General features: G+C 42.2%; 1 protein-coding gene across 5 annotated transcripts; it reads right to left on the bottom strand.

Moving 5' to 3' along the window:
* Nucleotides 1-133: 133 nt before the first annotated feature.
* On the bottom strand, nt 134-26,216 carry itprid2 (ITPR interacting domain containing 2). Of its 5 annotated transcripts, none has more exons than XM_058082047.1 (22): nt 25,801-26,216; nt 23,097-23,215; nt 22,835-23,008; nt 20,811-20,853; nt 19,569-19,618; nt 19,436-19,492; nt 13,247-13,286; nt 13,071-13,166; nt 12,097-12,244; nt 11,879-11,939; nt 8,628-8,735; nt 8,167-8,533; nt 7,896-8,088; nt 7,665-7,716; nt 6,256-6,335; nt 4,615-6,132; nt 4,433-4,486; nt 3,481-3,605; nt 3,275-3,389; nt 3,045-3,110; nt 2,648-2,965; nt 134-2,569 (listed from the first exon to the last, which is right to left on the bottom strand). In XM_058082047.1, the coding sequence occupies exons 2-22, from the start codon at nt 23,137-23,139 to the stop codon at nt 2,468-2,470; spliced, it is 3,810 nt and encodes a 1,269-aa protein (XP_057938030.1). In that variant the 5' UTR covers nt 23,140-23,215; nt 25,801-26,216; the 3' UTR covers nt 134-2,467. The 5 variants fall into 5 exon arrangements, with proteins under 5 accessions (XP_057938030.1, XP_057938031.1, XP_057938032.1 ...); XM_058082048.1 differs by having other exon boundaries at nt 19,436-19,489; XM_058082049.1 differs by lacking the exon at nt 3,045-3,110.
* Between the last annotated feature and the right edge of the window lie 337 nt (nt 26,217-26,553).

The following is a 26,553-nucleotide window of genomic DNA, read 5'->3' as shown; positions in this document are numbered from 1 at the left end:
GGCGGGCCGCCGAGAGCTGGCAAACATTGGAGCTATGTCAAGGGGGCCCCTGTGAATTTTTGAATCGGGCCCTATAAGACTCTTGAAACACCTCTGCACACACACACACAGCTGAAGAATAGTCAGAAGTCAGTTGTAATGAAAATAAATACATCTTTATTCTTCTCTGTAATGAGTGCTCCCTCCCCGCATTGTGTTACCGGCAGTACAAAACACACACACTCAGTAAAAGGCAAAAGGGAAAATGAGGCCAAAGGTCAAATGATGATTAGACGTGCACCACAAAATAAAAGAAAAACAAATGTGGTGCAAGAAGAGCTTGGCACTAATGGAAGGAACAGTGAAAGAATCAACTGGATGATGATTCTAAGCGAGCATTAACGATCCCAAAACCTCAAAGAGACAATGCAATGCAATGCAATGTAGTTCGACATTCAATAGGTGTGACACATAATTCACCAGCCATGAGACATGATGGATGGAAGCGTCGTAACGTGGCCTGCCCTCAAATGACAAACCCACTATAATCCCTTTATAAATGCATTATTTAAGCTTGGAGCTAACATCCTTATGACACATCTGAGGCTCCTCACAGCTTTCGTTGACCATCAGCCAACACAACATCTGCACACCTTCACATGAGCTTACCATCACTATCAACAATTCCAGAGATTAAAATGTTGAAACAGTCATTGCCTTTCTTTCAAAAGAAGTCCAATTGACAAATGGGCCGGTTAGCTGTTCAATTGGCGGCTAGGTTAGCATGCACGCTAGCATATTAAGCTTTTATTATCAATACCAAAAGTAGTATCAGTATCAGATTGATTCTAGGGTGATGAGATCGATATGTTACAGTTTGCTACTGTTTATTCATTCATTCATTTTCTACCGCTGATCCTCACGAGGGTCACAGGGGTGCTGGAGCCTATCCCAGCTGTCTTCGGGTGAGAGGCGGGGTACACCCCTGCCAGCCAATCACAGGGCACATATAGACAAACAACCATTCACACTCACATTCATACCTATGGACAATTTGGAGTCAACAATTAACCTAGCATGTTTTTGGAATGTGGGAGGAGACCAGAGTCCCCGGAGACACGCATGCACGGGGAGAACATGCAAACTCCACACAGAGATGGCCGAGGGTGGAATTGAACTCGGGTCTCCTAGCTGTGTGGCCTGCGCACTAACCACTCATCAGCCGTGCAGCCCGCTACTGTTTATATTCACAAATTTTGTTGGCCTTAACATGTAGCATGCATGTGCAACAACAACCACCATCACCAATGTAGTCATGGGTAAGCTAACAGCTAACACCGATACTACTACTATGCGTCATACGCACATTCAACATTCAAGCAGTGGCATTTTTAGTCCTGAACAAATGTTAATTTTACTGCATAAGAAAACAAAAAAAGGTCCTCTATGATTGTTCCTAGTACAAGCAAGGCAGTGATGATGATGATGAAGGGTGACGGTGGCTGAGAGTGAAATGAGTATTGGAATGAAGGCACAAGTGTGCTGAATGTAAACAAACGGACACAACCCATTGCTTGGCTTTGTGAAGTGTGACAATGAGATTTTGTTGTTGTTGTTGAGCCTCCAGCCCAGTGCAGTGAAGGAAAGTTGACATTAGTTGTATTTTTCTTTTTAACGGGGGTGTCCAAATTTTTCCAGAGAGCTGAATATTGACAAATCACAAGAATGCTTTGCATTGTTCTTATCTTGTACACAAAACTATGAACTTTGTGTTAATTTATATTATCATTAGTGTCAATAGTTTTGTAGTCCTTTTGCTTTTTTTGTTTGCCTTTTGGATTTTTTACGCCGCACAATAATAAAAAGCAAACTGCAAATGGATCTCGGGGCGCACTTTGGACACCTCTGTCACATAATGATTATTTACAGGTATTTATTAGTGTGCTCAGGGCTGATTCAAATATCAGAGTATGTCAGTTTAAACATCTTTACACCCCAATGTCAGCTTTGTGTTATTAGTTAATTAATAGTGTAATTATTATTACCATTATTAGTACCAACAGGTTAACTTTTTATTTCCTTTTTGCTCTTTTTCTCCCAAGTTTTTAGGTGGTTTGCTTGTTTAACCACGAATACAAGAAACAAGCTGGCTGCATCCCTCATTTATAATGAAAGAGATGAACAACATGATCACTTATTTTTGCAATTTTCACTGCAGTGAGATGAAGGCACAGTCATTCTGACAGGTCCTGGTTCTGGTCACAGTTTTCCTGACAGTGGTTTGATTTTATTATGTTTTTTTAAGTTAAGGCTTTAGCTCAGCACTGGCCCACATCCTGCAGTGCCTTCTCCAGGGCCAGGCGGGTGTGGGAGTCTATCCCATGCAGTGTTACAGACATTCAGTGTTGCAGACCATTAAGGCTGCTCTTACAGTGATACAGACAGGCAGTGATGGTGCATTCTGAGGTGGAGGGTGTTGCCGCAGAAGCTACTGTCTGGCAGCAGGCAGTGGTGATTGCCGTGGCGACACAGCAGCCATCAACTCATTGAAGATCTCCCGTCGGACCTCCTGGGCAACACTTTCCCTAATCTGATGTACAAATAGTGGATTTAGCTGAAAATTTGAATGACAGTCAGCTCAATATAAATATGACTCAACCTCACTTACCTCTCTGATGAGGTCCTGCAGGTTTTCCCCCTTGACTCCTGCATCCTGCACCTCTTCCTCATCCTGTGGTATCTCTTTGCCTCCACCCAAGGCTACCGTCCCCTCCTCTGTATCCTCCTCTACCTCCGCCTGTCTGATGGGTCGAGGCGGCGGGGCGGGGGTGATGTTGATGGAAGCCCGGTACACGCCCGGCCTCTGCTCGACAGCCCCGCTCAGTGTGTGACTGGTAGGTGGCGAGGAGGAGGCTGTCGAGGGGGCGTTGTCATCACAGCTGAGCTGTGACTGGAGTAGATACTGCTCTCTGAGGAGATCTGACACCTGTGCATAGCAACAGTACCACACACATGTTGATAGTATTCTTTGGTGTTTGTTACAAAGTGTGTGGATGTGTACTGACCGGCTCCATGGCTTTTAGTGTAGATGTTGTGCACAAATTCTCAATACTGCTATAACCATAGAGACCCTGACAATTATGAGGAAGAATGACAACATTAAAGCAGGTGCTGTTAGTCGTCAATTAGCTTGACAACACAAATGCAACATTTACTGTCTTGTTGTGCTGCAATTTTCATAAGGATTTTGTTTGTGTATGTGTCCGTGTAGGTGTGCATGCATATGTGCATGTACCTTGCTTGGCCCATTATGCGTCAACTCCATCACTTTGTCTTCCAGCTGTTGTTCCAGCTCCAGGAGTTCATCTCTGACAGCTGACCTCAGAGACTGAAGGTGCTCCACCTCCAGCCTACACAAACACACACACAGTGATATGATTCTCAAATCTAACATGTTAGCCCTCTCCTACACAGAAAGATGCAAACAGAGTTCTGGTTCACCTGTCAGCTGGACTTAGGTGTTTGTAGACCAAGGCTTGCTGTCGGATGATTGACAGCTCCAGGTCCATCATCTGCGTACGGAACAAGCTGAGATTCCGTCTCTTCTGCTGGAGGTCAGCAAGTGACTAAAAGACAGCACATGAACGTGAGTGTGAATGGTTGTTTGTCTATATGTGCCCTGTGATTGGCTGGCAACCAGTCCAGGGTGTACCCCGCCTCTCGCCCAAAGACAGCTGAGATAGGCTCCAACACCCCCGCGACCTTTGTGAGGATAAGCGGTAGAAAATGAATGAATGAATGAATAGTATTAGGGGGTGGCAAATGAAAAAAATAATCAGATTAATCCATTTTAAATAATTAATCATGATTAATCACCACAAGTATGTCTGAAATATGTCCATTTTTACTGTATTCAATTAACAGCAAGATGAGACGAGTTATATATATTTGTATTTATTAAAAGCTCCAAACTGAATCTCAATCAAGCTGAAAGATACCACATACCTAAAAATCTGAACATTTGAACGACACTTTAAACTGTATTATTATGAGCAAGGAGGGCTTGCGTTCAAAGACACCACGTAAGTTAAGGTAAATGTACTTGTTTTCAGTGTATTTTCCAGCATACATCCGAATTAAGAGCTACAAATATACAAGTGGTAAAAATATTCACTTCACATTTTTCTTTACCTTCCTGTTTATTTACGCACACATGGATTATAAAGCCGTTTTTGTGATGTTTGGAATGTCCCTGAAAGCATCTCACGCTTTTGTCATGAAAATGAGGTAGACAGGTGATAGGTGTGAGTTGGAGACTCTGCTGTTTATGTGTTCATGTTAGAATGAAGTTATGAAAGAGCGTCGGTGGCTTGCATATCTGTGTGGGTACGCTCCACTGCACTCCATCTAAAAGGTGCATTCCATCTAAATGGTGCAGGATTTTCTTTTATACCTGTTGGCTTGACGCTCTGTGTTCAGTGAACACATCAGATGTCTCGTCCTGGTTCTATGTGTGGACAACAGAGATGTTAGGACAAAAACAACTTTCTTAACAAGTACACCACATTGTTGTTGTTATTAAGGGAGAATGACTAACACTGACACAAAGACAATAATGGGCCAGCAATGACCAACCTGGTTTAGACGCTGAACTGTCCCTCTGATGTCATGTAGAACTCTCCTCAGCTGCATCTCTGTACTGGACAAGACCTGACTAGAACTTGGAGACAAACCAGGGTGGGGTCCGAGACCTGGGATAAGTCCTGGGTGGGGGCCAAGACCCAGGCCGGGACCTGGGAGGAAGCCTGGGCCTGGAGGCGCGCTCCCCCGATGCAGAATGTGGTCCTGGTTAATGTCATAGCCATGGGAACCAAGGTAGGGCGGGGTGTGAGGGGCCGAGTGGTACAGTTGATAACTGTTGGGATGGAAGTGGTGTAATGTGGGAGTGCCTGGGTGAAGGTTCCACAGACTGGTGTACTGGGGGGGTGTGACCATGGCAGGTGGGTGCAGAGGGTGCAGGTGGGATATGTTGGTGGGCTGGGGGAGGAGACTGGGCATGCTGGAATGATGGGGGTGATGAAGGTTTGGAAGGCTGGCGTAAGGATGAAAAGGCGTGGGGTACAGGAACGAGGGGTTGATATGGGGGGCGGACAGAGGGGTCTCCTGTCTCAGGTTAGGACTGGGACTTGGACTGGGGGAAAGGAACATGACTGACTGATCAGGAGTCATGCCCTGCTGGAAGCGGCCAAACTGCTCCTGGTTGGAGGAGAGATCTGGAACGCTCTGAGTGATCCGGGGTTGGGCACTTCGCGCTGCTGGCCAATCTACAGGAGGACTGGCACATCTTCTTAGTGAGCATGAGGAGTGGATGAGGTGTCGAGGGGTAAGTTTGGGTGGGGCACAGTCTTCTGCAAGAAGCGCTGATTGGTTTGTGGACTTGGAGGAGTGGTTAATGACAAGAGTGGAGATACAGGTGGACGAGGCAGTGGTCTCTTGGTCTCCAGTGGGCTCCTGAATGTACCGGAAGGCGTAGCGGGGCTGGCTACAAGACGTCTGGCCCTGCCCGAACTCAATCTTGACGGATGACACCACCTTGGAGGGCGAGAGCAACGAGGAGGGGAGGGAAGATGACCTGTGCAGGGGGTGTCCGCCTCTGAGCCGCCTCCTGCTTGTGACTGGACGCCGATCACTGGAATGGGAGCCGAGCCGCTGTTTGGCCCGGCTTAGTGCATTGAGGATAGGAGAGTTGGAAGCAGGGAGACTACAAGAAGGGTCTACTTGGGCCCCGTCAGCAGCCTGTTGGGAAGGTTCTGTACCAACTGCTGCCTTTTCCTGGTTCTGACTTTGTTCTGGTTCAGATTCTGGTACCAGATTACTCCCATCCTGCTCTACATCTTGGGTCTCATCCTGTGGACAGTTCTTGGGGAGCTGGTGTGCTGTGTACTGCGGGACCTGCTCGGAATTTCCATCACACTCATCCTCTTCCTGGGAATTCCCAACAGCCTCAGATGCACTAATAGGCTCTGCCACTTCTGCATTGCATTCTGGCAGGACGAAGACCGGTTGGTCCAGAGCGATGGGCGTGGAGACATCTTGTGAAGGGTGTGATGTCACCGTAGTCTCACTGTCACAGCTGTCACTACTCTCCTGCACCTGAAGCAACCATTATCATCATCATCATCATCAACATCATGAAGTCATCTACATGCACATACTGTGCACACCTAATGTTACTATTACAGTATACAGTATTACACAATTAAAGCTCAGATAGACCTTGAGGTTGCTGGAGTCGACAGACGGCTCCTCGGCAAAGCCACTGCTGTCAGAATGCTGGCTGGCTGTCCTCAGCAGGTCTGTGGGAAGGACACATTGGAAAATGTTGGGATTTGTTCTGAATTTTTCCAGCAGGTGTCAGTGTGGTGACTTGTATGAGCAGAGGGATAGAGCAAGAGAGAGCAAGAGGGACAGACAGACAGAGAGAGAGAGAGAGACTGTCTCAATTTGCCCACTTTTGAGTGCTGGAAGTGGAAGAAATTTAGAATAATAGAAGATTTGAGGATTCAATTCGGAAGACTCTGATTTGACTATCAACCTTGCCGTTGAAACATATGAAAATATCATGTGATCCAGACTGTACCTTTCTGACACATGGGGTGATTACATGGAGGTGCCCACAGCTGCTTCTAAGCATTTGTGTTACTCCAGAACTGAAAATGATGTGTGTTTAACTTTAAACAGAAAACCTACACTCACTACACATTAATAAGATAATCGCTAAAGTTCAAAGAAGTTGAAGTGAGGACCAGGATGACTGTCAACACGCACTTATTGACTCATAAAGGTACTGAACAAATCATCAAAGTGTAGAAATATTTTGAAAAGGTAAAGATGACTCCAACACACTGCAACTGTCAGCAGCTTATATCTAAATCAATATACACTGCAATATATATATAGTATATATGTAAACACTATTTAAACAATTTAAGAACAATTTCAATAGGTTAAAATGATCTTAATATCCCAACTGTATATTTTAATCCAAGAAATTAGGTTGCTAACAGAGTTTTAGCAAGTTATTTTTCAAGCCATGTTGTTCCTATTTTATGTGCACTTTTCTGATGACTGATATGCCCTCTTGTCAACGGTGACGGTGTTTCAGATTTGCTCATCTTGCTTTCTTTGTCACTAAATACAGTATATGAAGGTACTGGTGTTGGACGCCTACAATGTTTTTTTTTTTTTTTTATCTGGGTGATATAGCTTTTTACTTTGAGGTGGAAAGAGTCGCAAATGAGATCTGTTTATTTGTAGGTATCCCTATTAGCTGTGCTCTAGAACAGGAAAAAAACACCAACATTGACCAATTAGTTGACTATGGACAAAATCTAACAATCAGCCTCGACTACGAAAAGCCCTACTAAGTACTTAAGCACTAAAAATGAGACAGAGCCAGAGAGCAAGGACTGGTCTTCGATTAAATAAATCATGTGTGACCTGCAAGGTATCAAGTGCTAATGAAAGTCACTGAGAGGCTGTCCAACATGTTTATAGTTTTACTTATGTAACAGATTTACAGCATGGAAATGTTCTCTTCTACTCTGCTTGTCACCAAGTCACTGTGACTATTAAGCTTTTAAATCACACATGTACACAGGTTGGAAAGTGACATCTCGTTTCACCTGACTTCATGGACCTTCTGGATAGAAGAGCCTCGTCTTCGTTACTCAGAATCTGAGTTTAAAATAGAAAAAGAAAGAAATTAGACATTTCATGTGACTAGAGATCACATTTTTTTAAACCTATGTTTGTGCAGCCTTTTGCTCATTTTCCACATGACAACAAGGAGAAAACATCACATGGCACATTCATACCACGCTACACTCGTATGGCCGAACATGTAGGACCCTTACCTCCTCCATGTCAAAGGAGTCTGCCTTCTCTATACGTAAATGAAGAAGCTGCGGCAGGGCTAGAGAGGGAGGAGCTTTGTCAGTGGTAGAGATGATGTTCATTTCGTCCACTTTGGTCGTCTGTTCATCTGCTCTCTGATTGGCTGGCTGAGAGTCAGGTGACTCTGGCTGATGCTTACTGTTGAGTTCAGGACTGTTGGGAAAAAAAGACAACCAAATACTTAGTTTGTCCATGAGCAATGTCAGCATGTCTTTCTGTCTCTCTCCTGACCTGTCTTCTGTCAGGCGCTCTGATTCTCCGTCCCCGTTGGTTTCCTCTGTAACCGTCGCCAGGGAGCAACTGTCCTTCTTGCGAACATGCTTCTGGTTGGCTGAGTCGGCGTGGTGATCATGCTCGGCAGTGTCGCTGTCCTGAGCAGGCCCGTTGTTGGTGTGGCTTTTTGCAAGGTCATCATCGGGCTGACCTTTGTTGGCGGGCTGATTTGATGCTCGGGTGGCCGACAACTCAGGGGACGGTGTCAGCAGGTTGTGTTTGGTAAGGGTTTTCTTCAGCAATTTGGCAGCATTGAGAGCCGAGTTTCTCCTCTTGAGAGGAGGAGGCGATTCCTCTTTGACGCCGTTGCCCCCTCCTTCTCCTCCTGCATGTACATATAACATATCAATTAAGATAAAACTTTCCCCAAAAAGAGGCATCTTGAGGACTTGATAGTCATTGGTGGTTGTCATGGTTACCTTGATCCTTGCTGCTGACACTTTGGACCGGCTGACCAGAAACATGACCGTACAGCTGGATGAACTGATTGGCAACAGTGGTTAAGACCTCAATCTGACGGAAGCGACCTAAGAGACAAGAGAACAATCAGCCCACTAAGGTCAGTTCTTTTCAACCACTGTGCCGTGGCACTCTAGTGTCCCATGAGAGATCGTCTAGTGTGTGGTGGGAAATCTGCCCATTTTACCTCATGGAGCAATTAAATACTCCCCCATTAGATGGCAGCACGTATCTAATGATCTTGTTAATCAGACAATTAGTGTAGTATTGAGAGAGGCGACTGTGAAAAAGATGGATAGATATCAGAAAAGGAAAAATGCTAACTCTGAACCTTTTTCTGAACTAACTCTGACCCAGAAGAGGGGCTTAGTGGGAGTGGTGGTGAGAAGAAAGCAAAAAAAAAACAGTTGGCTTTCTTTTGAATTGACTCTTACTGGGGAAAAACGGCACAAAATCGTTTGTGCTTGGTGTACGGGGAGAAAATGGGAGTGAAGCATGAACTCTTATTGCTGCATATAGAAGTACGATGTTTATCGAGTGGCAAAGTCTTGGCTCCTGTATATGAGCTGATGAGGAGTTAAAGGTGTTTTTTGACTCATGAGAGGTGTGACGATGCAACGCTGCTTGCAAGTAAGCAGCGGTGTGCCAGGCTGGCATGCATGGCGGATTCCAAAATCTGAAGGAAGCAGCTACACATAAAATGAAACACATGAAAACCTGCTCACCGATACGAATACAACAAATTCATTCCTTTCAAAGGTGCAGCTCTGGCAATAATATGTGGAAAGTTGCAAATTTCCCCACTGAGGGACGAATAAAGGCATATCTTATCTTAAAGTGCCAACCATGACATGTTTCCACTCTACACTGCTACACTTTGTCAGATAGGTAAATCTCAAAAGTTGTCATTTTATTTCAACCACTGAGTGCCTTGAGTGGGTTAGGAACCCATATAGTAGCTCAGCAGCAGTTCTTGGACTTATATTTCTTGGAAATAATTGTACTGCGACAAGATCATCATTTAAATCTGAACTTTTCAGGAGAGATGAACTGAGAGCACTTGAGCTTTTGTGTGTATTTTGTCAATTCCTGCAAGGATATCTGTTTTGTATTCCCTAACAGGTGCATGTTTGACAATAAGTGAGAGACAAATTTGTCATATAAGCTGTTTTTTTTAAGCCTTGGTGTGTTATTTTACAATATTTTCATTGGGTGGTGTGATGCAGGTGTTTGTCAAATGTTTCCCATGTCTCAAAAAAGGTTGAAAAGCACTGATCTCGATAAGGAGAGCTGGTAGATGGTATTGTAACTAGGGGTGTAAAGGCACATGTACCCATAACACCATAAAACCAAGGTACATACCGACCCGTGATTATGACGTAGCAGTCGTGAATGGGCTCTGCTCAGTTCAATTCACCAACCTTGTAAAAACCAGTTCCGGCTAGCACCACTTTTTCTAAGCTAGATGAGAACTGGATTGAGACAAGACTGCATAGCATCTCAGAGAAAGCGTCAGCCAGTAAAGGTCAGGTACGCTCCGTGCTGGATGGAGGTACACAAATAAGAGCACTATTTAAGGAAGTGAGAATGAGACAGTACTCCGGTATCTCCACAGCTCAGACGCTTCCTCCTACCACCACTGTCGCTAATCTCCAACAAACAAAAACACAACCATAGGACCACTGTTCACAATATACCTGGTGTTTTTGGGGTTTGTACGACACACAATGCCGACTGCTATGTGTGTGTTGTTTTTTTTAAAGCAGACTGAGAAAGGCAGCCATGTTGGGATTGAAGACAGATGTCAGTTGGCCTTCCTTCCTCCTCTGAGCTTGTGTAAGAGGAGCTCGTCTCCAGCAGGATGACGGCTAGCATGCATTCACACCGCCCTCCCCCACTGTCTAAATACTTGTCAGTCTGTTATGAAACACATGCTGTGATGTCATCAAAAGGAACACTGCACAGATCCTGAAGATCCCGATGCCTTCACTGACATCACATTGTTGGCACTGAAGCCTCAAACTCCAAAAAGTCCAAAAACTAGATGAGCAAGAACCTGAACTTGTGGGACATGTGACCAAGATAGATGTCCTGCTGACTCGGCTCAAGCACACAAAGCAGAAACAGGAAGTGGGGAATGAGACTTCTTTTTTTTCCCTGTCCACCTCTCCAAAGAGTCTTTTAGTTGCTGAGAATACGTCTTACATAACAAGCATATCCCAGGAACGGATGGAGCAGCAAGAGAATGCCATGGAACAGAAGACGACTTCCAGGCAAGAACCGGAGGCTTTAGTGAGTAATACCTCACTTTGAACTAAAACACAAAGTCCACGCTGCTGTGCATCATGGCTCAGAGTGAACTCTGTTACAGCATCGACAAAGGTCTCACTGGGTCGGACTTCAGCTCACTGAGGGCCATCTCAGAAGCATGGACTAGGTAGACTTCCAGACGGCATTTACATTTTTTGCCTTGTGAGAACATGATGCTAAGGTCTGTTACCTCATGAGAACATGTAAGGTGAAGCTTCATTACATGATAACCAAATAACACCAGGGGCTCAGATGCAGCAAAACCTGTCCTTCAGGTTGAAAAACTTGGAATGGCTTGTGCTCAGTCTTCAATTTCATCAATGTTGATCAATGTCCAAATTTGGTAAATCAACGTGGCCCGTGAGTTAAAAGGTTTACCCACTTGTGGTCTAGGGTGAGTACACACGAAGACTGTGTACCTAATGAAATGACAACTCATTCAGCTTTTCTTTTACATGGGATCTTTGGCCAAGTCTTTTATAGCAGCATGACAATAAAACTGTCATGAAGAAGAGAATCAACTGTTTAGGGTTTAAAGTGAGCTATGAAAGTTCAAAGGAGAACTTAGCCTAGGTTCTAAATGGGTCAGAACAAGGGTATGGTGGTATCCTATTGATGTCAACACATGACCTTAGAAGGACATGAAGGACAAACATGTTCAATTAGCCAGGAAGCAACTTCACACACACAGGACAGCCAAAAGAGGCCAGATCTCATTGGTGTGTGAGGGACAAACAGATCTTTGTCCTGGCTGGCTGTAGTTGTCCAGGCAATTGGCAGAGAGCCCAAAAAGGGAGAAGGAGCCCACCAAACAGCACAAGCAAAGTGAGAACAGGAGACAGCAATGAAGCATTTAGGAGCAGCAAGTGTTGTGTCGACGGTGTGGACTGGCGGTACTAACTTGTCAGAGCGAAGTCTGGGTTCTCCACCTCCATGCGCTGCAATTGAGCTCCCAAGTAAACCTGTAGCACATACAGGGGAATAATACCATTTAGACAATACTGTATTTCAAGCTAATCTGCAATTCCTCCACCTAATAACTGAGTGTAGGATATGTACCATAATTTTATTCTTAATGGAAATTTCTGAAAATCAGCCATGCTCAATAAACTATCATACCTTGATGTCGATGCCACGTGCTGAGGACGAGCTGTCGAAGAACCTCGAGGGAATTCGGGAGGACATGTCTGGTTCATCTCGACCGAAGCCAAGATTAAGGAGGATTTCCTCCGGGTCCTCCTCATAAAGGTCAAGCAACTCGGACACGCTGTGGACCAAGACACACACACACACACAGACAAAAAGTGATGAGGCAGAGGAGATGCTGTGAAAAACAGTGTTTGGGGTGCCCCTAAAGTCAAGTGAACACATAGGCACTGGCGCACATATTATACAACTATGAAAAGAATAGTAGAGTAGTAAAGAATAATATTTTTGGATGTCAAAAATATCGTGTTAACAGCGGTAACACATTTTTTTCATTTATTATGTTAACGTTACGTTACGGCAGACAAAGCCACGATAGCGTCCCCATTCTTTCATAACTTTATTCTGACCTCAACACATCAACAGCAGTGCAATTCCAAAGCAGTAATAATAATGCAGTTAGTGTGTGTTCAAATGTTCTGCTATTTTCAAAGAGGGTAGCATTAGGGAAATACTGTCGTTTAACTATTTGTTCATAAAACAGCAAAAATGGGCGTATTTCACACATAGTGTAGTGGCAAATTGAGATTAAAAATGATTAATTAATTTGAAAAATGATTAATTTGATTAACATTTTAAATCATTTGACAGCCCTAATTTTTTATTTTATTTATTAATCAATATCTGTGAAATTCAACTGAAGGTATGCACATTCTTTGTGTAAATTACATGTCCCTATGACTTTAGGGACAACTTCTATAGGAAACAGTATTGACCTGTCCAAAAACACACTAAAAAGACAACAGGGAAAATCTAACTCCACATGAGCAGGTGAATGTGGTATTGAGCATTTAGAAACCAGTACAACTGCAAATAGTTGAAAAACAGTTCACTGTTTTTATTCAGTTATGCTCTTCAGGAGATCAATCACCCAATCAAGTACTGACCTGGACACGGTGCTGCTCTTGCCTGACCCAGTAGAGTTCATACTTCTTCCTTTTTCTTTGTACTGACTCCTTTTCTGATTGGCGGCGAGACCACCGCTGAGGGGAGGAGTGTAGCAGGAAATGAGCATGTGAACAGGGGGAATCTAGTTTCATGAATTGAGAAGAAGCGGACTCACCAGGATCCAGTCTTCTTGTTGCTGGATTGAAGATGGTCAGCTGGAGACACACACACAGGTCAACATGAACATGACAGTAAGTGTGTTCGCACTGAGACATATGGCAAAATGCAGTGCACAGTCAGTAACTCAATGCACTTAAAACAGTCAAAATGGTGAATTAGCAGTGATGGACATGCCCTTAAATGCCCTCAATAGTTTTGACTATGCAGCAGAAGGGGAGGGACTAACTTGAAATAATGGAGGTGAGGAGTAACCCATAGCAGCGGAAAATAGTGAATAGGCGAAGAAGAGGTGAAATTGCAACATTTCATTTCCAGTAAGTGTGCAACAACAGTAACAGATTTGACTACACTGTCAAAATATGCACACTCAGGACTTAGTACAGTACATAGTATACAGGTACTTGACTTGTACTGACAGAAGCATTCCACTTGAGACAGCCTTTGTTTGTCCCTTGTTCATGGAGGATGATGTAAAATGGTAAGATTGCGCCATTTTCATTTGTAGGGGGCAGGGGGCCATGACTCATCCCTGTTACTTAGCAGACGACTTTCTCCTTGACAGAGAAGTAACAGTCAGACGGAACGGTACAGTTTTCAAGGGAATAGGAAAAAATATCTTTCCTTGGTATCTGCAGCAGAAAACATACGTTGTTCTTGCCAAATCCCGCTTGCTAACTAACTAACACGAAACCAAAACAATACCTTTCACCTTCACGGTTTGGGGCTTGGCAAAAGTAAACAATGTGTTCATTTCCTGGTGAGATTATTGATCACATTCCAAACCTAACCACCTTTGAAATATTTGTAGTCTCATCAAGATGTACAAAGGTGTGAAAATCATGCAATGGCTTACATCAGGGGCAGGTCTACATGCTATCTAGAGCTTGCTATGATGTTGTGATTCCGCAACCCTACAGTCCTTGATTCATCACCTCGCAAAATTTGTCAATCTCTGATTTGTTCTTATTTGGGGAAAAACACATTAGGCAGTGATTTCCAAGGTGGACTGTAAATATTCCAAACAGACAAAGAAGAAACAAATGTTGCCGTGTTAAATGCAGGAAGTAAAGCATGGCAGATATTGGGAGAGGAATTCCAACAAAACGTAAAGCTGACAGTGAATCACATCACATCAACTCTATACCTCAAAGTATTAGCTTCTGACAGAATGAAGCTGAACAAGTTAAAATACAAACAACACATTCTGAGTACACAATGCTGAGCTATTCAAAACAAAATTTACCAACACAGCCATTTTGCAGTGTCATAAACATTGGAATATAAAACTGCTAGAGTTGCTAAGTGTAAAAAAAACAAAAAACTATTTATTTATGTCTAGGAATTTTGCCCTGCAGGTGGATGAAGATACTGACAGCGGCAAGAAATGTTTATGAATGGATTATGTCAGATTTTTTGACACTAATGATATGAGGGAGGATAAGCTGCACCAACAGGGTGTAGGCAATGGCAGGGGAACAAGTAGGGATGCAGGTGCTCGCCAAGCGTGTCTCCCCTGCCGTACAGTGGACTCATTGAATGTTCCACAAAGTGTTTCAGTTTAACATTCACACATTGATGCTGCCATTCATTCATTTCTGTTTAGGCAAAGCTTGGGAACTACTGCCACATGAAATCCCGGAAACCTAATGAATATGTTTCAAGGTAAATTATTGTTCAGGCAGCATTTTAAGTAACTAAAAAATTAAGTTCATATTCAGAAGAAGTGGTCTTAAAAAGATACAGAATGTCTTGTGTTTTCTTTTCCAGCCTGTCGAAGCCCGTCTCACTAAGCTGAAATCCTTTTTTTCCTCCTTGCATGCAGCGTGTTCTTCTCAGACGACCATAATAAAGACAATACACACCACTGCGAGGCAACACACACAATGCACCCCATGGCGAAGCAGCCTCTTATGGTAAAGCACTTGGTCCATCCTGAGGCCTCAACTTCATGAATTGCCTTTCCATCCTATTGATGCATGATGACTGCGGTAATCCTTCTTGTATCATCTTAGCATCTGTTTAGTCGCGTGTGTTAGACTCAAGCAGGAAGTAGACTGAGCCCCTCGAGTCAAAAAGCAGCTTACATTCTATTATCTATGAAGTCATCTTCTCAAAGCTGCCATCTTTGTGCAGGTACCTTCATGCTTACCTTTGTTTTCATTTCAACAACCCTGGACTTGAACTCTCAGAGACACACAAAGACTCCACACAAAGCCCTGCACGCATCTGAGATCAAAACTTCTCAACCTACGAACTCATTAGTCTCCACTGAGTTGTGCTGAGAGCTTCGACACAAAACCTGCACCTCGATTCGTACAATTCCATACTAAATCTGAGTCCTTACCGGAAATCACTATCTTTTTGATATACTATATTTACTCGCTTGCCCGACAAAAGTCATTAGAAGCTATAGTTGGGAAAAACTGAGTTACAGTTGACTAGATCACACTGCAGTGCAGCTAATTGACGATTAGATTAGATTAGATTAGATTAGATTCAACTTAATTGTTATTGCTCATGTCACTGGTTCAGGGCAACAAAATACAGTTAGCATCCAACCAGAAGTGCAAATTTATAAATACCTTATTAGTAAATAAATGAAGAAATAGAAGACAGCTGTAAATGGACAGATATATGTACCAACTATAACAGGTTATGACTATGATACGGTGTGGATATATACAGGGATATAAATGACTATAGTATGGATGCCTCCAAGAGAAGCTGAGGAATCATGTCCTGTTGCTGCTCTCATGTGATGCGTATATTGACACTGGTGCTGGTTCACCATCACCTGTTCATGTGTTGAGTGACAACGTGATTACAAGTGTTAAAAGGGAATAAGAAAATGATAAATAGATTATGAAAAAGGACCTAAGGCGGCCAAGTGATGTTTTCAAGTTGGAGTTGACTTTCGTCTTGCATCCTCGACCATGTTGCGTTGAAGAAAAACAGATTACGTTTTTCGACATGACACTATGAGTCAACATTCACATGTGGGGTGGGATGACTTTGAATGCTTGGAGTCAACATTTGGACTCATCTTCATGCGATTCTTTTTAATACTTACATGTACGTACCACTGCATATTCCCCGGTGAACTTTAAACATCATCCCAATTAACCTGAACAAGCTCTATACAGGCATGAGAGTAACAACATGTCTTACACCCCAGTATCAACCATGCACAATTTGACGCCCAAGCAAAGTCCTTACAAAATGAAGTAATGTTGCCCTAGACCAGGGGTGGGCAAACTACGGCCCGGGGGCCACATCCGGCCCGCCAAGTGTTTCAATATGGCCCGCCTGTTTTTTCCAAATATTTCATTTGAACTCAACATACAACCTGGCATCATGGCTTGGGCCAATTTTTTGATGGTTGAGGTAGCTGCTTTATCAATTTCGTTATTTGATGTGGTCTGTTAAAAAATGCTCCTGTAAAAAGGGACACAAGCACATAATAATAATAATAATAATAATAATAATAATAATAACAACAACAATAATAATAATAATAATGTTGTCAATAATGATAATAATACTACTATTATATTAATATTGTTGTTAATAATATTAATATAATAATGGTAGTAATATTACAAAATACTCCTGGAAAAAGGAGCACAAGCACAATAATAGTAATACAAATAATGATAATAATACTACTATTATATTAATATTGTTGTTAATAATATTAATATGATAATGGTAGTAATATTATTATTACAACAAAATAATAATAATAATATAATAACATTACTATAACTAATAACAATAATAATTCTAATAAAAATAACAATAATAATAATAATAATAATACATTGAGAAACACACTTTACATCAAATAAATGATTTCAAAGTGCACATATAGCAGATTGCATGACACTTTTACATGTAAAATATGTGTAAAAATATAGGTGTAAAAATGGACTGTTATGTGTAAAATACTACATAATCCCCCCCGTCAATTTTGTTAAATTAATGCGGCCCGCGAGTCAAAAAGTTTGCCCACCCCTGCCCTAGACGGTTTGTCTCGAAAGAGGCAGAAAACTGCTGGAGGACACATGGAGTCCAAAAAAAGTAAACATGAATTGAACTGTCAGTGTCAGACATTCTGCCGCCTGAGTGAAGAAACACACACAAGACTAGTGAAGCATGATGACAACAGTCCAATCAATAGGGCTCTCTGCAACTTAAGTCAAGCGACTTTAACTAGTATGTGTCCAGCAAGCAACACAGTTCAGTTCTCCAGGGTACGGTAAACATAGAAGCCGCAGGATAGCGATGGTGGGTCCACTACCATTATATTAGGGCCCCATTCCCCCAAACTACACCCCTGCCCTCCTAAACATTTTGTATTGATTTAGATCACTGTATCTGTTGAAATAATAATTCACTAACATTCATCCTCTGAGCAATCATTGTGCACACATTGTGTATTTAGTATATTGTGTGGCTCTCCACACAGAAGCAGACCACACGCTTGCAAGAAGAGATGTCCGAGTGAGGCTAAGGTGCCTCTGAGATGAGGTTGGGGGTTTTTCAGGGTGTTCTCACACAAGGACATTAGTACTGTGCTAGACTTGGGAACGATTCGCCCTCCCTTCTCCTGGCCCCCACTGGCCCGCACTCAAGCTTGTTTGCTTGTCCCATCACTTTTACTCTGTTGTTTTTTTTTTTGTGTAGCCGGCGTTGATGAGGTCACTACATTGTCAACGGCAATAATTTTCATTGTTTGTTATTATGCATATATTTAATTTATTAAGAAATGTATGGGCTTATATCAGAATGTTCAATATGTTCTGTGCACAAAAAAAATATTTGACCTTTGGTATATTGTAAGTCATGTGACACATGTAAAACTGAAGTACTTGGTGGTAACCGGAAGTACTGTGTGATAAGAGAAGCACATGAAAGAGTTGACTGCGAGAGAGAGCAAGAGCAAAGAAGTATTTTCCATTGCTGTACATTCTACCATTGGTCTGCCTGGTGAACACGGTGAATATAACTTTGTTTAAAAACTGTATTATTTGTTATATTGATTGACTTATAAGAGTTGTGCATGTAATTGCAGTTTTCGCAATGTCCAAAGGTGTTACACGGCGTGTGAACTCTTCACCAGGATAGTTACATCTGGCTTTGTGGATTATTTCCAGTATTGTTGTCGTTTTGATTATTTCTACTGTGCAAGTGTTGTAGAATTGCTAACTTCATCATTATCGCAAAACAGCATGAAACAACAATAAAACGACAATAGAACTGCCTAGTTATAGAGCATTACAATGTGTACACAGTGACGTCCTGTTCAGACAAGGTAAGCTTCAACATAAAGGCATTGCAGTATTAAAAGGATAGTTAAATTTTTTTTAACATAAAGTTATATGACATCCCCATCAGCAGCATATTGCATCAACAGTGACTTACCACCCACTCTGTCCTGTGAGCCAAGTTCTGGTCAGATTTTGGTGATGAGGAACCTTCATTCCCATTGTATCACAGTATTGACACAGTATTGAGACTCTCATGTCACATCCGCAAATGTGGAATAGATACGCAACAATGGACCCGCATAAATAGATAAATTAATGCAGAGCGATTGTGATGTGATGGTGTTTTCTGATGCAAATGCATTACTCTCTTGAACGCATCTTTACTTATGTGGCCCCACCAACCAACCAGAACTACATTCCTCATCAACAAAATCCAACCAAAACTCGGCTCAGGGGACAAAGTGTGGGATAAGTCACCTTTGATGCACTACACTGCTGATGTGGGATGTCATACAACTTCATGTCAAAAATTCCAAACTATCCAAAAAAATTCAGCCTAACTATGTGTAGGTAGAAAGCTATATCATAGTCTTTATTTGTGCACACTGTACAGCAACGCTAATTAATGCACATGAATGTAACAGAATTAATCGTGGGCAGTTTTATCAAAGATGCATCTGGTCAGTTACATCACAGCTTCAAGATGATTTTCACAAGTAACCACTTGGCTGAGAAGCTCACTAGCGATCTTGTTTAATCATTAAACACACCTGTCAGCCCAAGTGAGTGTACGATTGGTGTTTAGCTAGCAGACCTGACGCTGCCGCTTCTCACACTCGAGCACTGGCTACGTGACAACGAATCTGACAGACTGGTGGTGAAGGAAGAGGAGAAAGCTAGAAGTCGTTACCGACCTTCAGCTCCCAGGGAAAGGTCATCTTCAAAGCTGCAGCCGTTCCTCAGCGCTCCTGCTGTCACACACAACAAGAAAGAAGATTGTTTAAAACTATTTACAAACAGCCAAAAGTGAGAAGTAAGACATGTTACCTTTGCTGGGAGACGCACTCTGGTCATCTAGTGAGACAGCCAGTGGTGTCCTGTAATTAAACATATGAAATAAACCATGGTTGTGTGGAACTGTGTTTCTACTTGACATTACTCTGACATCATCATTAGCATACAGTACATTCAGCTTGATTGTCGAGGCTAGCTGCTATTGCTAAATGACTGGTTCAAGTGAAGGAATGCAGTAAGTTAGGTGCTTCTAATAACCAGGATCTTTTCCAACTATTGCAGGCTAATTGCTTGTCAAACAACAAATCTGTCACTCCCACCATAACTGGTCAAACACACAGCTTGAGCTACTTGCCTGCCATGCCAATGCACGCTAAAAGTGGCTAACTTCCTGTAAAGCGTATGCTAATGTTGTCACACGACCTGCCAGTAAGGAAGGCTTGAGTCAAATAAGCCTCGTCATCAGGCCATATGCTCACAACCTGGAGCACCATACCTTGCAGAGGCTAGCTAACCCAGTCTTACCTGTCAGTCAGGCTCGGGCAAGCTGTGGTGTTCGCGAGCAGGTCACTTGTCGTGATGGACTGGTGACTAGGCCAGACTAGACAAGACCAGACCAGTTGTCCCAGACAGACTAGTACTCCGCAAGTGAGCTGGACGCTAGTAGGCTGTTACGCAACCTGACGCGCTTATCAATGGGACAAACTTCATGCTAGCCTTCCACAAACACACGCATGCACCAACATTTGTGTAAGCATGCGCAGCCGCAGTGTTTGCACGTCCTTCTGCTTTTCCGCCAGCAGCCATGACGGCCCCGCAGCTCTGTCCTGTGGCCGTTGTCAAGGTAATGAGTAATTCCTTTACTTAGCATGCCACACAGAAAGATGAAGTTGTGTGCTATAACACCTGTGTGTGCATGTATGTGTGATAACAGTGTTGACTCAGCAGAATTAACTCCTCCTTTGTTGACTTGCTCTTTTCTGCCTTTCTTTACATCTTTTGACAGCTTCTTCTTTGTCTTCACAGTCTGACGGGCGTTGGTCATCTTGCCTATGTGTGTGTGTGTGTGTTTAATGTGTTGTATATCTAGGCAAAGGCTGTGTTGGTTCTACGTCAGCAGATGATAACACAACACAACCCACACGCATACACACCTTGAGATGTAAAAACATTAATTAAGTAAGTAAGTGACGTCATCCCAGCTGTCAATCAAAGCAGTATCTCCATATTGTAGCAAAGCAGAGATAACGTGAGGTGATGGGTGATGAAAGTTACCTGCATTGGTCGAGCCAGCTGGTGATCTTGTTGGGACTGAGCCCTGGGCAGAGAAATTAAAAGAAAGTAAAGACAGGAGAGAGAGCGGGAGAGAGAGAGAGCGAGAGAGAGAGACAGAGAGAGAGAGAGAGAGAGACATTATGAAAACAGGTTTAAAAATAAATGATTATGGCATAAGAAGCTTCCGGCATGCTGGCTAATGGTTTTGCAAGCACGCCACTGGACTGTGTTTACTTCCCCAAACGTTTGTTTGTTATGTTTTATTATTATTTTTTTTTTACATATCCCGTTTGAACAAGAAGCTTCCAAAGACGGGCAAAAGAGTCGCAAAGCTGCTAGGCGCAAACGTGACGTGTTCAAACAAGACGCCGATGCACGCGCTGCCAGCATTCCCGTGATGACAGCGCCAACAAGGAAATATTTGACTGGCTAAGTATCCACTGCACTACCATGCTTACGTCTGCTAAATCAGCAATCAGGGGTGTCCAAAGTACGTCCCGGGGGCCATTTGACATCCTAAAATTTGCCAATTTACGGCACATTGTAGAAATAAAGTTAAATACAACAAAAAAAGGCGTACTATATTGTGAAAAAGATCATACAAGTACATAAATGTGTCTATTGTAGTTAACTGGTTCCAGACCCAACAGTGACAAATGGCTCAATTTTGGCTTACAGTATTGAGACATTACTGAAACATTATTGAATTCAATCTCATGCCAAAACAGGAAGGTGGTGTTAGTTGATCACATCGCGTCTTTGAGAACTATGATGAAGAATCACGTCTTCCATGACCGTAAAAGTAACCTTAATTGTTAATTTATCCCCGTCATTCATCATTTATATGTATTTATATAAGGGCTGTGAAAGTTAACGCATTAATGAAGTCCAGTGTTATGTTAGGGTTCGCGATTTAGAATCAAACTGCCACAATTATGCACATTAGCACTCAAAGTCATCAAATCTTACCTTTATGCATTCCCACATAGTATCAGCACTTGGGAGCAAATAAGAGGTGAAAGAAAAAGAGGGAAAATACATTCAAATACATCCATACATCCCTCTGTGCATCGGGAACAGTGCATCGGTGCGTTTAACAACCATCAAAAAAGTAGGACAACTCGCAGCTCGCATTCAACATTCAAAAACTGTGGGATTTCTAATTAAGAGTTAAATTATTGTAATACAATAATATTCACCATAATATAATGATTAATTTCTATGTATTTTAATGTGTTTTAAAAGAGAAATAAAATTACATTGAGTTTGCAATTTGGATTAAATGTTTTATGATTATTGCCTTGTGTTTTATTTTTTGTAGGTATTTTCATGAAGGAAACATGCATTGAGGCAAATCTTTAATAATAATCCTTTCTGAATGTGCCTAAATAGCCTTTTTCTACTCACAAACATTTAGAATTTAAAGCCAGTATCATAAATAAAACAAATCTTATTTTGAGCTGAAACAAATAAATGTGTCAGTGTGAGAGGTCTCACTCGCTCACATGTTGTATTTACTGAACATTTGTGGGTGAGTTTAAGAGCTAATATGCTAATAATAAAGAAAAATAGTAATACAAAAATATGCTTGCTGACTGTATTGTTTTAAATAATGGCCCATAGATCCGAAATCGATACCTTTTCATTAAAATTTTATTTTAGTTGGACATCGAATCGTTTACCACAAAGAGATTTCCCCTACTTAATATAGATAAAAAATGTATTTCTATCTGGATTAAATGTTATTAATTGCGAGTTAACTGTGTACAAAATGCGATTAATCACAATCAAATATTTTAATCAATTGATAGCCCTAATTTATATGCATTTAGATTTTTTTATTAATTTGATTTACATGATTTCTTATGGGATAAATTGATTTTGGTTTCAGTTAGAGGCGGACCTTCTGGAATGACTTAATGATGCTAACCAATGGTCCACTCTACTTATTCCAGTGTACTGATGGAAGTTTTCAATTTCAGCACAGCCCGTGTCTGTGTGAAAGTGGCAGTGGTGATTTTCACCTGGTTCTTCTGAGGTTCTCTGAGAGTCCACATCAGTACCCCTGCAGTTGGGCTGCGGTTGGACGGGGCTAGAGGACTCCGGTTTCTGCGTCTCCTGCCAGGTGGACTCTCTACTTTTGGCCCAGGCACGGCGCCGCAGGGAGGCCAGGCTGCAGGCCGGTGGCCCACTAGGCTCTGATGATGAAATAAATCCAATACAGACTCAAAGCATTGAAGTTATCAAGGGTCATCAGGTCTGCTTCACAGCCCTAACATGTCCCACCTGGAGCGGGGACAGGGTCCAGTCCAACGGTCTCCCTCTCCATGTGGACTGCCGGTCAGAGCACTCGGTCCAGCTTGGAGACTGAAGTCGCAATGGTAACATCAACAGCAACAACACACCTGCAAGGGGACGACATATGATTGGACATCAGGGCTTCTGGTTGTGGGCGTGGTACCCAGAAAAGACAACAACAATAACACAACTCTGAATGAACCACAAGAGACAAAGGAGCAGAAATAGATGCCCCTCAGACAAAAAACGAATGAGAACGTGTGAAACAGGAAACAAGTGTTTACAACAACCAGCACAACAACTTCCTGTCTGAGAAGGACCAGGAAACACAGAGGCGGCGGTGGGGAAAATGTAGGGACGGGTGATTTTCATATACAAATTTAACATGACAACATGAGAGCACACACACGTACACACAAACAAGAAAACACAAGGACTTTAAAACGTCACAAATCCACCGGGACAAACTTTGTTGATTATTGTTGTCATTATAGTCAAACCTCTCAGTTCCAACACAATCTCTCAGAAAGATTCTCCATTACTGCACAAACTGGATGGACAGCTAAAATCACATAATGGACGATGGTGTTACTACCGTCTTCTTCTTTGAGTTCTAGCCATATTGAAAGACTCATGCTTTGTCTCCAGTGGAATACGAGGAGGCAGTCAAAAGTCATGATGAAAAATAAAAAAGATAAGGATTTTCTACATGAGTCAGATACAGTCACACTGCACACTGAGTTGGATTGTGGCACCTGCCAGTTTCTGTTTGTGAGGATGTCGTCAATAATATATATAATGTTGAAGAAACATTTATTATCCACCATGACTTTCTATAGCCCGTGTAACGTCTTTAATGTCAGCATGACATCGTTAATCTTACTAATCGGACAATAAAATAAATAGAAATGTCATACGGGAGGCACTAGTACCACTGCATCCTGAAGAGATCAGGCGTGGGCAAGCTCGAAGGTGCTTGTCACTGCAGTTCTTCCATAGAAGAATTTTTTTTACATCATTCGCACCAGCTAGTACAAAGTCAAATGCATTCAAGATATTTTTATGCTCTCCTAAATGAATTTCACTGCCAAGAAGGATTATATAACCAAGCTCACCAGGAGGTGATCAGCCTTTTAGACATAGACTTTCTTTATTGTCATTGCACAATAACACAGCAGTGAAATTGCCAACGAAATGTCGTTGCCTGGCTCCCGTGTAATAATAAATAATGTGGAGAATAAATAGATTACATCAAATATGAACAACAATGTACAGCGTAAACAGTAATTTGTACAAATAATTTAAATAATTTAGAATAAATAACAAGTTTTGGTTGTGCGTGTGGCACACCAATTGAGAATCTTGAGCATGAAAGCCAGTGCAGGAGAACCCTCAGCGCGGCTCTTAAGGAGTCGGGGAGTGAGGTTTACTTGACATACCATCGCACAGCTACGCTAGCTGACACAAATACACTTATACACTCATAAGATTTCCATCAGCACACATCATTAAGTACACTGTAGTTCATGAGTCCGCACATTTTGAAAGTGTAGTGCTGTCCCAAATCCATTACTGTCATTGCGTACTCACGGGAAATGACTGTTGCAGTATTTACCCGCTTCCTCTTTGTCTGTTCACTAGTTTCCGCTGCTATGGGGTTACTCCTGAGCTGCAATTATTTCAATTTAGTGCCTAACCAAGATGGCAACTAATCATCAGTGTCCAATACCACTCACCATTTGGAGTGCAACATCAGCACTGTGCTGCACTTGTCATTGTGACAAAGTGTAAGTACAAATCAAGACACAACCACGTAATTTAAACAAACAGGATGCCTTGTCGTTAAAAAAAAAAAAGTCCAAAAAGTCTTCTTGATTAGTTTTGACAAACAACAAATTCCAATTCATACTAATTTAGGGTCCTTGGACTCGGACTAGTTTTTGATTCTCTTGACATTAAAATAGAAGTAAAGGAGGGCATGGGATGAATGTACACCACATCAGGGCACATCAACACAACACTATAGCACTAACAGACATGCTGAACCAATGTTTGACCCACTTATTCCTAAGTGACGTAGGAAATATATGTCAAATATTAGATGACAAGGTGTAAGGTCAACACAACCACATTGTACACAATGACCACCAAAAACAAATCAATGACAAACACATGCAGTGCACTACATATGAAACTTTTAAAGCAAACATAACAATGTCTTTGAAACGTTTACGAAACCAAAAATGTTACTTCGTACCGATATTGAACCTGTTCGATGGAGAGTCAACAAGTGCCTCTAACGAGTTTTCATTTTAATGTTCACGGTCACTAACCAGTTTGTTGTGACATTCAAAGTCTTCAGAACGACAACGAATTCGTCCTTACTTTTAAGTAGTTTGTAGACTTTAACAGTTTAATAATTGACATATTAAGAAGTTTGTCCTGACGTCAAACGTCTTTAAAGTAGTGATTTTTAAGCGCGACCAACTAAGCTATCGGTGACTAAACAAGTGTCTATAACTAGTTTGTCCACACATTTTGGAAACGTCACAAACTAGTCTGTCAAAATCTAAAAAAAAAAAAAATTAAAAGCGTCATTAACAAGCTAACCTAGTGTTAGCTCGTGTGTTAGTTAGCTAGTCACGGTCAGGACTGCGGTTTAGCGGTGCCTAGAGAGTGTCGCTATCCTCACCTTCATGTTGGTCCACACGTCTTGTCTCTTCTGCCCAACTGTCAAAGACGTCCAAACTTTCCAGAGACGTCCCACATTCCTGCTTCCGCTTCCTGATGGCCGCAGCAGGCGGGTGGGGGCGGGGAAACAGCGACCTCTGTCGGAGCATAAACAGCATTACAGCTACACTTTACCTCTTCGCCCGCTGTTTTGATAATATAGTTTCTAATACTGTTATTAAATAAAAATAATTAACACTTAGCTACGTCTTGTCTCTTCTGACAAAGGCGTCCAGACTGTGCAAAAATGTCCCGGCACCATTCCTGCCTTTTGATGGCGGCAGCAGGCAGGAAGAGGGCGGGGTAAAGGCGAGATAGCAGCAGTACAGTGGTAAATTTAACACTGTACACTGGCCATTATTGTTGTGTGTGCGTGTGTGTGTCGAGGTGTGTGGGTGCGTGCGTGTGTGAGAGAGAGAGAAAAAGAGAGAGAGGGGAGAGACAGAAGTGGGAGTGGTGACGTCACTTTCTTTGCACACGCATGTTGGCATTGTTACTTTTTGCAAACTTTTGCGTCATTCCTATGTGTTCAATAATGGGCCGAGTGAATGAGCCCGAGGTACTCATTTTTAACCACGAGGTGGCAGCAAAGACCATCACAGTGCTAATGTGTTGTCAAGGCAAGACTTCTGCCTTATGGAAAGCTATTGTTGACTTTTGATTGGCACTATCAAACAGGTGTTAATTTATGTAATTATTGTGACCCTCTCGGGTA

The sequence above is a fragment of the Doryrhamphus excisus genome, chromosome 9 (genome assembly GCF_030265055.1).
Source record: "Doryrhamphus excisus isolate RoL2022-K1 chromosome 9, RoL_Dexc_1.0, whole genome shotgun sequence".
In the NCBI taxonomy this organism is placed as follows: Eukaryota; Metazoa; Chordata; class Actinopteri; order Syngnathiformes; family Syngnathidae; genus Doryrhamphus; species Doryrhamphus excisus.
This window is presented reverse-complemented; position numbering and strand designations above follow the sequence as displayed.

What these genes read in the sequence shown, in the direction of transcription:
- itprid2 (XM_058082047.1), bottom strand. Translation starts at nt 23,139, where the DNA reads ATGGAGAGGGAGACCGTTGGACTGGACCCTGTCCCCGCTCCAG. An exon ending in CGCATAATGGGCCAAGCAAG is followed by an intron (nt 3,111 to 3,274) that starts GTACATGCACAT and finishes CATAATTGTCAG; the next exon opens with GGTCTCTATGGTTATAGCAG. An exon ending in TGCAGGACCTCATCAGAGAG is followed by an intron (nt 2,570 to 2,647) that starts GTAAGTGAGGTT and finishes TTTGTACATCAG; the next exon opens with ATTAGGGAAAGTGTTGCCCA.